Source organism: Mytilus californianus, unplaced genomic scaffold (genome assembly GCF_021869535.1).
Source record: "Mytilus californianus isolate M0D057914Y unplaced genomic scaffold, xbMytCali1.0.p SCAF_13, whole genome shotgun sequence".
Lineage (NCBI taxonomy): Eukaryota > Metazoa > Mollusca > Bivalvia > Mytilida > Mytilidae > Mytilus > Mytilus californianus.
In genome coordinates, this window is record NW_026262615.1 from 6810282 (window position 1) to 6825590 (window position 15309).

General features: G+C 32.0%; 1 protein-coding gene across 5 annotated transcripts in view; it reads right to left on the minus strand.

Annotated features, from left to right (window-relative positions):
• The window catches only part of LOC127723086 (apolipoprotein D-like), a 205469-nt gene that overhangs the window by 154583 nt on the left and 35577 nt on the right, over positions 1–15309 (minus strand). The window contains exons 8-9 of one of the 5 annotated variants that reach the window (XM_052229523.1): positions 8179–8277; positions 6506–6748 (exon numbers count right to left, since the gene is read on the minus strand). The exons of 3 other annotated variants lie outside the window; for them this stretch is intronic. In XM_052229523.1, the coding sequence (XP_052085483.1) occupies positions 6606–6748; positions 8179–8277 (242 nt within the window). In that variant the 3' untranslated portion in view covers positions 6506–6605. Of the gene's footprint in view, positions 1–6505; positions 6749–8178; positions 8278–15309 lie in introns of those variants that run through there. One more of the 5 variants, XM_052229524.1, reaches the window with a different exon arrangement.

Sequence of the window (15309 nt, forward strand, 5' to 3'; positions counted from 1 at the left end):
ATGCTTGTTTAGGCAGAATACGCTTACCCTTAAACACACAGGGTCTTGCTTTGTATTTTGGTTCATACGATTCTCTCAGATTGATTTGCAAATATTTGTTTGTATTTTAATATGGTTGACGAGATTTGAAATTCGACAAACATCGATATTCTTCAGTTTCACCTTCTAAAATTTACTTTTTATAAATAATACGTATTGCATTATCAAGTTCCAATTATAACCTAAACAAAAAACAAACAAAAAAACATCAGTATGAAGTGTGAACCGCATTAGTGTTTAATGGGATATCCCCTCTGGTTGTATGGATGTGTTTGAGCTTGTTGTTTTCATACAATTACGTCTGACGAGACATCTTTGTTTCAAGACTTGGTTTGTGGTTTGAGGAAATGCTTTTTTTATGAACATTCACAATGGCTTTTTGTTGTTTTATTGTTGCGCTTGTTATCTATTTACATTTAAAGTAAAGAGAGTGTATAAAAACGACCCGGCTGTTCCAAGGATTGTGGCAAACATCGGAAACGTTTATCATCAAAAAAGTATAAAAAAACAAATACCGAACTCCAAGGCAAATTTCAAAAGGGGGAGTCCATAAATACTTACAAAACCAAACGCTATCAATCAAAGCAATATTCCTGACTATACAACAATGGTTGACTAAACATATTGTTTAAGGAATAGTATGTACTAAAGCCTTTTGTGCTTACTTTTTGAAAATTAGGCTTTAGCTTAATGTTGGTCTTTTTTAATACTTACTAAGTTTTAAACATATTCAGTATATTGTGTAACATGGATCATTCTTTGTCCCTTATGGTATATCAGATGTTACCCAATCATTTCAAGCATTACTGTCACATAACGCTTCTGTAGATCCTCAACAATACATTCTAAGGTACTTTTGTTTTCGCCATAGAATTTTAATTTGTAGAGTTGTCGTTTGTCGACATAACATGGTAAATAAGTTGAATTGAATAGTTTATCAGATTTTAACTGAATAGCAATGCCAAGGAAAACATTATCAGGGGGAAACAGTTCAGTTAGAGTTGTTAACAGATAATTGATAGTCAATGTCGCATGTGCTTAAATATCGTCGATATGTTTTAATTCAATGTTTTGTTTTAAAATTGCATATAATCCTTGAAAAGAAGAAGAATATCAGAACAGAAGCAAAGATTATCAAGTATAATCAAGATAGAAAAAAATCCTTTGCCGGAAAGTTGGAGACACCTCATTACCTATATATAGAAACGTATACATAGATGTGTACAGCAGTTGGTATTTCCTCTAAGTGTCATGTTGATAATCAAATGATACTGGATCTCCAATTCGAATGTGTCTCTTTCAAAGTATCACAAACATACTTAGTGTGAAATCCGAAACGTAATAAAGTTATATGTGAAAATGTAAATGCTAATTTTTATTAAATAAGAAGATGTTGCATCATTCCTTATAATACAATTCGTCACCAGCGAGCAAACAGCATTGACAGTCAGCATCTATAGGACATGGTAAGGCCTTCAACAATGATAGTACCGTTATTTCAAAAAAACTATACAAGGCCGGTAAATGACAATTAACTTTATGAATCATCTTTCAAAACACCACTTTTATTTCTATACATATATTTCCCGTTGATCACATAAAACAGTCCAATGAATGCTCTATATTATACCTCTGGGTCCTGATAAGTTTTTTGCATGAGTACACGTTTAATAGAGACCTGTTTAGTATTAACCTTTTTTTCATGTTCAAACCAAACCGGAGAAATAACAATAAGGCGATATGGTATGTTTGCCAATGAAATAACTAGTCATAGAGTAAAGGGCAAATATTTGAGCTATCTTAGATCATCGTATGGCCTTGACAAATGAGGAAAACCCATCCTCATCGTAAGCTATTCGGGACCCAAGTGACTAAATGTGACACAGTGCAAAATATAAAAACAATCTCGTGATATATACTATAACCATGATTATAAGCGTCTGCTCTATATTTTCTTACCACTCAAATATTTACTGATAATTTAAAGATGTGAAATTGATAGATCAAATTATGACAGTTGTTGAAACAGACTGTGTATTAGAATGACTTACTTATGAATAGTATGATGACTACAAACTGCAATATAGCAAACCGCTGTGTAGAAAAGAGTGACAATTTAAACTCTGTATGTGTATCTTAAACTTTGAATTACATGATGACACAAATAAAATGGATTCTAAAGTCTCAAAGTAAACCGGACATTATTATTCTAAATGAGGATAAACTAAGCTATGGTAAATGTTTTTCGTTACCATGTTTAATGAATCGATTCAGAACAAAATTCTGAAAATTTTTTTTAGTAAAGTGACACAAGCAAAAATGACACACTTGTTTTTAAGGAACAGTATGGTCTTATTACAAATTGCAAACTGTTATGCTCTATATTTTATTTATGTAAAAGTACAAGTCATGCTATCGATGGTTTGCCTAACGAGTATTTTATTGAATTCAAGAATATGCAGCTGCAAATGACGAATAAATAAGCTAACGGTGTGTTGTCGTCTTAACCAATAATGAAACGTATTCGATTGGAGCCAGTCTTAAAACGTTATATTTTTATAAGCAAAATAACTTCCTTGAATGCTATTTAGCTGAACCTTTACCATCATTAAACAAGGTGTGATGACAAAAACATTGTTTGACAAGAAGAAACTTTATTCCTGATTTGTTGATTATACATAAGTATTTGACATTATTTACCAATTAATTGGTAGCATAAATCGTTCGAAATATATATACAAGATAAATCACTGTCGTTTTTTAAGTCTGTGTATTGAACAATGTTCAAATGTGAAATTATGCATTACAATAAATGGGTTTTATTATGATTGTTTTCAATGAAAACGTTGGTTTAATGGAAGGGGATGTATCGTCTCCCATTTTGTTTGCTATATATTTTAATGATTGTGCGGTGGTAGTTTATAAATGAAAAGTTTTATGCTATAGAGTTGAAAGAGTTAAGTTTATTCTTATTGATGTTTGCCGATGTCATAATTTTGTTCGAAATAAAGAAAAATTAAGGCAACAGTAGTATACCGCTGTTCGAAATTCATAAATCGATTTAAACAAATCCGGGTTACAAACAGACACACACAGAAACGAACTATAATATAACAATGGCCATTTTCCTGACTTGGTACAGGACATTTTAAGAAAAAAATGGTGAGTTGATCCTGGTTTTGTGGCTAACCAAACCTCCCACTTTTATGGCAATGTTAAATATAACATTAAAATGACAACATTACATGACAGGACTACAATACAAATAAATGGGAGAACATATAGGACAGAGAAACATACGAATAATAGCTAACAAAAGGTACCAGGTTTAAAATTTAATACGCAAGACGCGCGTTTCGTCCACACAAGACTAACCAGTGACCTCAGATCAAAAAAGTTCGAAAGCCAAAACAAGTACAAAGTCGAAGAGCATTGAGGACCAAAAGTTCCAAAAAGTTGTGCCTAATACGGCTAAGGTTTTCTGTCTGGGATAAGAACATCCTTATTATTTAGAATAATTTAAACTTTTGAAAACAGTAAATTTATAAAAATGACTATATAATAGATATACATGATAACACCGAAGTGGTGACTAACTACAGAATAAAAACGGATACATAAAACAACATAAACTAGTACATAAAAATTCACAGTCGAGTTAGCCAAAGAGATCAACGCACAAAGTGACGTCACATTTGAATTTCTAAAAATTTCCCCAAAATAGGATAGAATTAGGATATAATTCAAGAGTAGGTTTGTAATACTCATATACCATTTGTTAATAACAATGAAAATTACAATACTAATTAATATAAAATTGTGGTAGTAATCAGATGATTAATTGTATTATCTAGCTATGTCGGTGTTTCTTCTAAATCAAACTGTAAACCAACTATATCGTATAAATTTAGTTGACCCAAACTAAAATCTAATAAATGAACTGGATGATTAATTATCTTTACCATAACACACGAATACAACAGAAAAAAATAAGATTTACAACTACAAACGATAAGACATTTGACAACATCCGATGAGGATAACAAATATAACATCAAAACTAAATCCATGAATTTTGGATAGAAAAGTACCGTGACAAGTCTTATAGCAATGTGAATTCACACTCAGCAAAACAGTCACAATCGGGAATAAGTCACGTTCGGTAATTCAAAGATCAGACGAAGTAATGTCAAACCACAATCTAACACGTGGTAAAATGTCCTTAGTTAGTTTGGACAAAGACACATCGTATGGATCAACCAATTTGTGATGGTGTCCGTAAAAATTACGGAGTGTCATTTTTAATCTGTCCTCCTCATAACTTTGTTGGAGCAGTTTCTGTGTTAGGAGCACACTCCTGTATATGAAGTCCGTATAGTGTGAACAAGCACGAGAATAACGTATCAATTGAGATATGTAAACACCATACGAAGGGGCAGAGGGTATGTTACTGCTGAGAAATGGGAAACTGATAATTGGGAAGTTGAAATCGTCCCGTTTATCATAGATTTTCGTGTGAAGTCGTCCATCTGTGTCAATATTGAGGAAAAGATCAAGGTATGAAGCAGTCCTTCTAGTATCAGTAGTATCCTTAATTTCAAGTTCACTGGGAGATATGATATACGAGTACAAATACATATCGGCCAGTAGGGGTGCACAATTAGTACCTATTGGAATGCCGACTGTCTGTTGAAATATAAATCCTCCAGACTCAACAAATATATTGTCGATCAAAAGTCCAGCATTTTCATAATATCATCTTCAGTATATTTTCTGGTAGATTCAGTGTGGTTCTTTACAAAATATGAATTATTGTAACCCAAAACAAAAAATTTGTATCTACGATTCCCATTTTTATAGAAAAAGCTCTGTTTGATGAGATGGTGAAGTCGATCTTTCAACTGAGCATGGGGAATAGTAGTGTAAAGCGTAGAAAAATCAAAAGTCTTTATGTTGCTGCAAAATTGCAAAGATTGTGATTGAAGATTAAGCAGTAGATCTTTCTAATTTTTGAGAATCTACATCTGGTTAACACCACTGGTAGAATATATCTCATCACAATATTTTTGAAGCCCATCTTTAACTGTAAAGTGTCCAGTTCTTGTTCGTCTGGTTCGCGCTTTACCCATTTTCTTGCAAAGTCCTCAACTGCACCCATCAGTAACCTGAAGTTCTTTTTCCAGTTGATGGGCTGGGGAATTCTATATTTTGGTCCCTTGGCTAACAACTCTCTTAGTTGTTCATTGGTAACGATGCCAAGGTCGCCAGTAATAACATGACCAGCAGTATTGCGACGATGCACATGAGCAATCCGGAGCCTTGGATTTCACATCTTAGAGGTTAAAGGCCTCTAAAACCCTCTTGTGGTTGAAAATATTGGATGCAATAGACTGGGTGTAAGTATAAGAAATAACAGGTGTAGCTTTATTTTTGAAGTAATCAAATATAGTTTTTTGTACAGATTTCTGGTGGAAAATATTGCTTATATTTACAGCATCTAAACCTATATTGGCGAATTCTACCTTAAAAAACTTACGTTTTTCCTAATTTTTTTATGTAGTCGATACGGGTTTGAATAGTCTATGGTTAGCAATGTCCATGATTATTGCAACTAATCTATATTTGTCGTAGACTTTAAATGCGTTATCTAAAAAGTAAAATAACGAAAAAACTAAACTCCAAGGAAAACTCAAAGCAGATAGTCCCTTATCAAATGACAAAATCGAAAGCTCAAACACGTCAAACGAATGGAAAAAACTGTCATATTCCTGACTTAATATGGAAAATGTACTGCGACCTAAGATTGTTCTCGCATAAACTAGCTATTGAAAAGAGCTGGTACTCAAATGTGAAAATAAGTTCTAGAAATGCATGCTATATTATTATGTTCAAATTTACGTGAATGCAATTATAATACGGGTTAGGGTTTTCTTGTATGTATTATAATTATTATAATAGTAATGTACTGCTGATCTAGTAATTAAAGGATTTGTGATAGAACATGACTGATTATCCTCCTTTCTATACATGATTCACGTAGTATTCAACACAGTGGTATGACTCTTTTCAACTCCTTGCTTTGATTGGCTTTTCAATTGTTTTGATTCAAGCGCCACTGGTTATTGTGTAGACAAACCGCTTGTCTGGTGTACCAAATTATAGACATGGTAACTTTTATCGTCCCTGATGAGTCTGTGGAAGACGACTCGCTTGTCTGGCGTACAAAATTTAAATCCTAGTAGCTATGACGAGTTTTTTTTTATTAGTTTTTATACTATAGTAGTCTCAGATTCTAGAAAGAACATCACAACATATAAGTACTGAATATCATGGAATATTCTCTTTTACAGAATTGTTGTAATGTATTCAACATTTTGTTTTTAAGAACAAAGCTAAAATGGTAGTGTTTTGTTTGGGCCGGATATGCATTAAAGCAAAAAATAGGTTAAAAAAAATCAACACCAGAAACAAATGTTGTTTTTATTTTTAATCTCGGACTTGACATTATGATTTTAAACTTTATTATAAACAAACAAGTAAATAAAATTCAAGAAATACTCCAATTTCTACTGTAGATTGGGACAATCACTGTGGTCAACAAATATGAAATTATCTGGATCAACACCATTAGTTCTGAGCAAAAAATATATTTTCTGTAAGGTGGACTTCTTCATTGGTTTTGCTCTGCGGGATAAAATCAATGCGGTCTCTGTAAAAGTCAGGGAAATTATTCTTTTTTTTTAATTTTTAATTTATAATCATTTCCACTATATAATACGATTCAGAATATAATAAAAGAATTGTCTAACCAATCATATGCTTTGTTTCATATATATAAGACGAAAGACTACTTACAATCTAATCTGCACTATCTATCCGAATTCACTCTCTCACACAGATTCTTGTTGACATGAGACTAGAATTCGTTAAAAAATGTTATAGAACACTTACCGTTAAAAGTTAACAAACATCACTGAAGTTTCATTTTACCGTTCAATGTCCATTTAGATGGGAACAATTTGTATGAAAAAAAAACTCTTAATCTATACATTTTATTTCTATGAAAGGTTCATTACAAAGTAGGCTTTTGTTCGCAACACACATATCTGATTCCTTAAGGACATGTGTTTGGTAGAAGGAGCACTCATATGTTGTCTGTAAAAAGTTAGTTTTTGGAGAGACATGTCTGCTTGTGTTATGTAACCGTGTTCGCATCGACAACATTTTTTTACATGCCACATGTGACTCAAGATCTGCTTACCATTCTGAAGCACCTGAGATCACCTGGTTTTGATGGAGGTCGTGTCGCTCAATATTTTTTCATGCGGTGTTTTGTATATTGTTGTTTGTCCTTTAGCCCTTTTAATAGTTTTTGCCATGGCTTTGTCAGTTTTTTTTCGACTAATGAGTTTAAACGTCCCTTTGTTATCTTTCGTCTCTCTTATAAAACATAAAGATGTCTGAGGCAACATTTGATTAATGAGTTGTAATTCAAATGGATAGAATATTTTGTAGACTGATTGTCGGTTTGTTTTGGCCATGATGTTGTTTGTTTTTCTGAGACCTACGGTTTGTCCCCTTGCTATATTCTACCTATATTTCTTTTTTATAAAAATGTGTTATTAATTATTATCATTTATTACAGATAACGTTGACAAACATCGGCTCTTTGAAGAACATGCGGTCTGCTATGTGTAATAAAAAGGAAATTTAGTTTCAGATAGCTTTAATTACATATAAATTGGTTAAATTGCAGTAATACGTTTGGTTTCAGGAAAATGATAAAGGTATGTACAGTCAAATTGGTCTTCTATTGTCTAAATGTATGACCGATTTGAACAAGCATATGTTAAAAAGATGTTATACCGTGGCGGCTGATTGGATGTGTAGCAAGAATGCAGTTATTCCTAAAGGAAATGTTGTGCTTCCCCCACTAAAACAATAAATTATAGTTTAAATTTTATATCAGTCTATGTGTGTCTTTATATTCACTTCAATTCATAAGTTTGTATATACGTTTGGAAAGGTTCGTTTTTTATTTTAATTGTCAAAATACTTCATGAATTTTTCATGCATAAACAAATCATTCTGAAATATTTTTGCTTCAGCTCCTTTTGTACGTCATAGACATATGCATACCTAGACTAGTTTGCTGTCCTCCACCATCTTCACACGCATACAACAAATGAAAATTGTCGTATTGCATCTGCATAAGAGAAGCGAGATACCGCGGCGTAGCTGAAACGAATAAGGTAATATGCAGTTATATCATATGTAAAACCAAAGTACATTCGTATAGCGATACACACAATTAATATTACATAATGCATATTTTCAGATATACAAAAAAACAAACAAAAGTAGGACCGAGGCAATTACAGATATTAAGGGAAATGTAAATTTCTCAAGAGTTTATCAAGGAGAGCCTACTAGCTGTTTTAGTCATTCAAGAGCATATAAATTTTTGTTGTTCATCAGTTCATTAAATTTCAATGAATTTGTTTGGTTTGTATGTTTGTTTTTCAATATAGGCTTATGTTTACCATAAAATACAGAAAATGTAAAAATATAATGAAATTCATACAAGATATTTTTTTCTGTTACAAAGTAAACATTTTCTATTTTCTCTTTGTAATATGTTGCCATCTTTCAATTTCAATAGGATATTTATGATTCCCCCTTCTAAACACAAAGTTGTAAAGTATTTGTCTTCTAAATATTTTAAATGATATTCAAATTCACAGTTTTATTTATGAATATGATAGTTGAGTACTTTTTGGTGATTCAAGTACATTAGCATCTTTGCTAGCCAAGGGTTACGATCCACTTACCTCCTCTCCACCCTTGGCGGATTGAGATAGAATTTCGGAGACACAAGGTCATGATTTTCATTGGTTGCAGTCTAAACTCGCTGCATCCAATCAAAAAGCGCCTATAGCATGATCACGAATAAATGTAGAAAGTGTATGTAAACAATTGCCACGTGCTTATTTTGCAACAAGTCTTTACATCCCTAAACATACGACTATATTTAGTGACAATTTGAATGTTTTTAATCGACTTATAGAAGTTCCTGTGTGTGTTTCTTGCACAAATGCATGAATGTCAACGTATATTTTCGTTTCCTGCTTTACCAAGTGTGTAGAATCTAGACGCTTCAGCCCTTGGATGGTGTAAACCTCCCAAAATAACGTGTATGGTGTAATGGTGTATGGCATATGGTGCAATGGTAGAAGGTGTATGGTGCTATGGTGTATGGTGTAAGGGTAATGGTGTAATGGTGTATGAGGAATGGTGTGATTGTGTAACGTGCGATCGGGAATGGTGTGAATGAATGGTGTACGACATTTCATTGGTTGAAACCGAAGTTCATTTTATTTCAATTTTTCGGATTGTAAACATAAACAATAATAATAATCCTATTGTTCTTTTTTCCCAGTAAAGCAAATTACTTTACTCGTTAGACTCTATGTCATATATATTTAATATACAAATATTAAAAAATCTTTTTTTTTCATATTCTTATTTACATTAAACAATGGCTTTAAAATTACACACTTGTGATCACATGCAGTTATCATAAAAGAAAGGATTTTATTTAAACTAGAAGGCGGATAGAAAGGTTATCCACGCATCGGAACAGTATTGTTATATCACGGTTTATCAACATCATTTTTAAAGTTGCTTCGTTCCCCACTTTTGACAGTCTCTTTATAAATATCTTATCGTCATTCACCTATGTTTGCCTTGGATTTACGATTCTGTTTTCCAAAAAATGTTCAAAGGAAAATTGTACAGTGTTATTGCACATAAGGTGTTGTATAATTATGAACAATCTCGTCAATTTCGTTAGATTTGTCTTTACGGATTATAAATGATATCTTGAACGTCCGAAAAAATATACTTATGTGAAACGGAATGAAATATTTGCCACTTGATATTTAGCCACCAACAAAATCAACCAACCGACATAATAGAATAACAGTATACTTTTCCTAGAAGAGAACTTCTCATACTTTTCATTATAAAGTACAAATGAAATCTGTCATGTCAGTCACACTGTTGGATGATGAGGTGGAATAGTTTTATTATACAAACCATCCTGAACTACTGAGTTTAAATCATCACACCTCAGCAAGCACGACTAATGTATGCGCAGACCAACCCATCACACAATAGCCCAAAAGGAATCTGTCATGTACCCGTCCATATTCAGAAGTCATGGAAGTGGGAAATACAGATATTGATACTGACTTTAGTGACAGTTTTATATAACGAATACAGAGATGAAATGCTGGCACTCTAAATTAAAGCGGACAAGATTTTGTTATCATTGTATTGCAATGTTGCTGTCATTTGTATTATACAATCCATCCTGACATCAAAATATTGCTGATTTACTATGCGGCTGGCGCTATATAGATTTACATAATAAAGTGCAAATATGGTCAGTTTTGTTTGATACTTTAAAATAGTTTTGTTATACGAGTCAGCCTGAGGTATCAACACTACTGAAATTTTCTTGCGAGACAATATTTTTAATAAAAAGAGGACATGCTGGCTATCTAGATTGATGGGGAAAAATTTTGTTGTCATTGTATTGCAATGTTGTTGTCATTTGTATTATACAATCCATCCTCACATCAAAATATTGCTGATTTACTTTGCGGCTATATGCTGATTTACTATGCGGCTATATAGATTTACATACATGACATAATAAAGTGCTAATATGATCAGTTGTGGCTGATGCTTTAAAATAATTTTGTTATACAAGTCAGCCTGAGGTATCAAAACTACTAAAATTTTCATGCGAGACAATATTTTGAATAAAAAGAGGACATGCTGGCTATCTACATGTAGATTGATGGGGACAAATTTTTGTTGTCATTGTGTTGCAATGTTGCTGTCATTTAATTTGTATAATGCAATCCATTCTGACATCAAAATATTGTTGTTTACTTTGCGGCTATATAGATTTACATAATAAAGTGCAAATATGGTCAGTTTTGGTTGATTCGTTTAAATAATTTTGTTATACGAGTCAGCCTGAGGTATCAAAACTACTGAAATTTTGTTGCGAGACAATATTTTGAATAAAAAGAGGACATGCTGGCTATCTAGATTGATGGGGATAATTTTTGTTGTCATTGTATTGCAATGTTGCTGTCATTTGTATTATACAATCCATTCTGACAATAAAATACAGCTGCTTTACTATGTGGCTATATAAATATACATAATATTAAAAGTGCAAATATGGTCAGTTTTGGTTGATGCTGTAAAAAAATTTTGTTATACAAGTCAGCCTGAGGTATCAAAACTACTGAAAATTTCTTAAGAGACAATATTTTGAATACAAAGAGGACATGCTGGCTATCTAGATTGATGGGGACAAATTTTTGTTGTCATTGTATTGCAATGTTGCTGTCTTTTGTATTATACAATCCATCCTGACATCAAAATATTGCTGATTTACTATGCGGCTATATAGATTTACATAATAAAGTGCAAATATGGTCAGTTTTATTTGATACTTTAAAATAGTTTTGTTATATGAGTCAGCCTAAGGTATCAAAACTACTGAAATTTTCTTGCGACACAATATTTTGAATAAAAAGAGGACATGCTGGCAATCTAGATTGATGGGGACAAGTTTTTGTTGTCATTGTGTTGCAATGTTGCTGTCATTTGTATTATGCAATCCATTCTGACAACAAACTATTGCTGATTTACTATGCGGCTATATAGATTTACATAATAAAATGCAAATATGGTCAGTTTTGGTTGATTTGTTTAAATAATTTTGTTATACGAGTCAGCCTGAGGTATCAAAACTCTGAAATTTTGTTGCGTGACAATATTTTGAATAAAAAGAGGACATGCTGGCAATCTATATTGATGGGAATAAATGTTTGTTGTCATTGTATTGCAATGTTGCTGTCATTTGTATTATACAATCCATCCTGACATCAAAATATTGCTGATTTACTATGTGGCTATATAGATATACATAATAATGTGCAAATATGGTCAGTTTTTGTTGATGCGTTTCAATAATTTTGTTATACTAGTCAGCCTTAGGTATCAAAATTACTGAAAAATTGTTGCGGCTATATAGATTTACATAATAAAATGCAAATATGGTCAGTTTTGGTTGATTTGTTTAAATAATTTTGTTATACGAGTCAGCCTGAGGTATCAAAACTACTGAAATTTTGTTGCGAGACAATATTTTGAATAAAAAGAGGACATGCTGGCAATCTAAATTAATTGGGATAATTTTTGATGTCATTGTGTTGCAATGTTGCTGTCATTTGTATTATACAATCCATTCTGACAATAAAATATAGCTGCTTTACTATGTGGCTATATAGATAAACAAGATATTAAAAGTGCAAATATAATCAGTTTTGGTTGATGTTGTAAAATAATTTTGCTATACAAGTCAGCCTGAGGTATCAAAACTACTGAAATTTTCTTACGAGACAATATTTTGAATAAAAAGAGGACATGCTGGCTATCTAGATTGATGGGGACAAATTTTTGTTGTCATTGTATTGCAATGTTGCTGTCATTTGTATTATACAATCCATCCTGACATCAAAATATTGCTGATTTACTATGCGGCTATATAGATTTACATAATAAAGTGCAAATATGGTCAGTTTTGGTTGATACTTTAAAATAGTTTTGTTATATGAGTCAGCCTGAGGTATCAAAACTACTGAAATTTTCATGTGACACAATATTTTGAATAAAAAGAGGACATGCTGGCAATCTAGATTGATGGGGACAAATTTTTGTTGTCATTGTGTTGCAATGTTGCTGTCATTTGTATTATACAATCCATTCTGACAACAAAATATTGCTGATTTACTATGCGGCTATATAGATTTACATAATAATAAAATGCAAATATGGTCAGTTTTGGTTGATTCGTTTAAATAATTTTGTTATACGAGTCAGACTAAGGTATCAAAACTACTGACATTTTGTTGCGTGACAATATTTTGAATAAAAAGAGGACATGCTGGCTATCTAGATTGATGGGCATAAATTTTTGTTGTCATTGTATTGCAATGTTGCTGTCATTTGTATTATACAATCCATCCTGACATCAAAATATTGCTGATTTACTATGTGGCTATATAGATATACATAATAATGTGCAAATATGGTCAGTTTTTGTTGATGCGTTTAAATAATTTTGTTATACTAGTCAGCCTTAGGTATCAAAATTACTGAAATTTTGTTTCGAGACAATATTTTGAATAAAAAGAGGACATGCTGGCAATCTTAATTGATGGGGATAATTTTTGTTGTCATTGTGTTGCAATGTTGCTGTCATTTGTATAATGCAACCCATTCTGACAATAAAATATAGCTGCTTTACTATGTGGCTATATAGATATACATAATATTAAAAGTGCAAATATGGTCAGTTTTGGTTGATGCTTTAAAATAATTTTGTTATACAAGTCAGCCTGAAGTATCAAAACTACTGAAATTTTCTTACGAGACAATATTTTGAATAAAAAGAGGACATGCTGGCTATCTAGATTGATGGGGACAAATTTTTGTTGCCATTGTATTCCAATGTTGCTGTCATTTATATATACAATCCATCCTGACATCAAAATATTGCTGATTTACTATGCGGCTATATAGATATACATAATAAAGTGCAAATATGGTCAGTTTTTGTTGTTGCGTTTAAATAATTTTGTTATACTAGTCAGCCTTAGGTATCAAAATTACTGAAAAATTGTTGCGAGACCATATTTTAATTAAAAAGAGGACATGCTGGCTATCTAAATTGATGGGTATATTTTTTGTCGTCATTGTGTTGCAATGTTGCTGTCATATGTATTATACAATCCATTCTGACATCAAAATATTGTTGATTTACTATGCGGCTATATAGATTTACATGATAAAGTGCAAATATGGTCAGTTTTGGCTGATGCTTTAAAATAATTTTGTTATACGAGTCAGCCTGAGGTATCAAAACTACTGAAATTTTCTTGCGAGACAATATTTTGAATAAAAGAGGTCATGCTGGCTATCTAGATTGATCAGGACAAATTTTTGTTGTCATTGTATTGCACTGTTGCTGTCATTTGTGTTATACAATCCATCCTGACAACAAGATATTGCTGATTTACTATGTGGCTTAATAGATATACATAATAAAGTGCAAATATGGTCAGTTTTTGTCGATGCGTTAAAATAATTTTGTTATACAAGTCAACCTGAGGTATCAAAACTACTGAAATTTTGTTGCGAGACAATATATTGATTAAACTAGGACATGCTGGCAATCTAGATTGATGGGGACAAATTTTTGTCATTGTACATGTTGTTTTGCAATGTTGCTGTCATTTGTATTATACAATCCACCCTGACATCAAAATATTGCTGATTTACTATGCGGTTATATAGATCTATATAATAAAGTGAAAATATTATGGTCAGTTTTGGTTGATGAGTTAAATAATTTTGTTATATGAGTCAGCCTGAGGTATCAAAATTACTGAAATTTTGTAGCGAGACAATATTTTTAATAAAAGGAGGGCAAAAATATTTCCAAATTTTTTAGCCCTATATAAATTAACAGATTGACACACTCCCCATTTCCATTCTCAATTTTATAATTATAAGTGCAAATATGGTCAGTTTTGGTTGATGCTTAAACTAATTTTGTTGTACATGTTGTACAGGTACCAGTCATCCTGAAGTATTCATTTTTGGCATTGTTTGTCGATTTTATATGAAAACCAAGTTTATAAGATTTACGATACATGTTAAAACCGATAATAATAGCATTGTAACCAATATCGTTTTTAATTTATAGATAGGCAGATCGCGGATAAATTTGCATTACAAGCAAAGTTTTATGCGTACATTATTTACAAATACATGTATATATATTTAATCTGTATTGTTTATATAACCATCATAGGCATGACCACGGAGATTTTAATTTTATACATTAATTTACAATATTGTGATCAAAATTCGTTTTTTAAATCAAAAAAATAATTTTGTAGTCGCACGCTTTCTTTGAAATTTAATTGCATTATGGGTAATTTCGGATCGTGTAGATAGAATTGGGAATGGTGTATGGTGTAATGTGAAAGGTGTATGGTGCAAAGGTGTAACGTGTATGGTGTAATGGCACAAGGTGTATGGTGTAATGGTGTATGGTGAATGGTGTAATGGTGTATCGTGTGAGTGGGAAGTTTACACCATCCAAGGACTGTACCG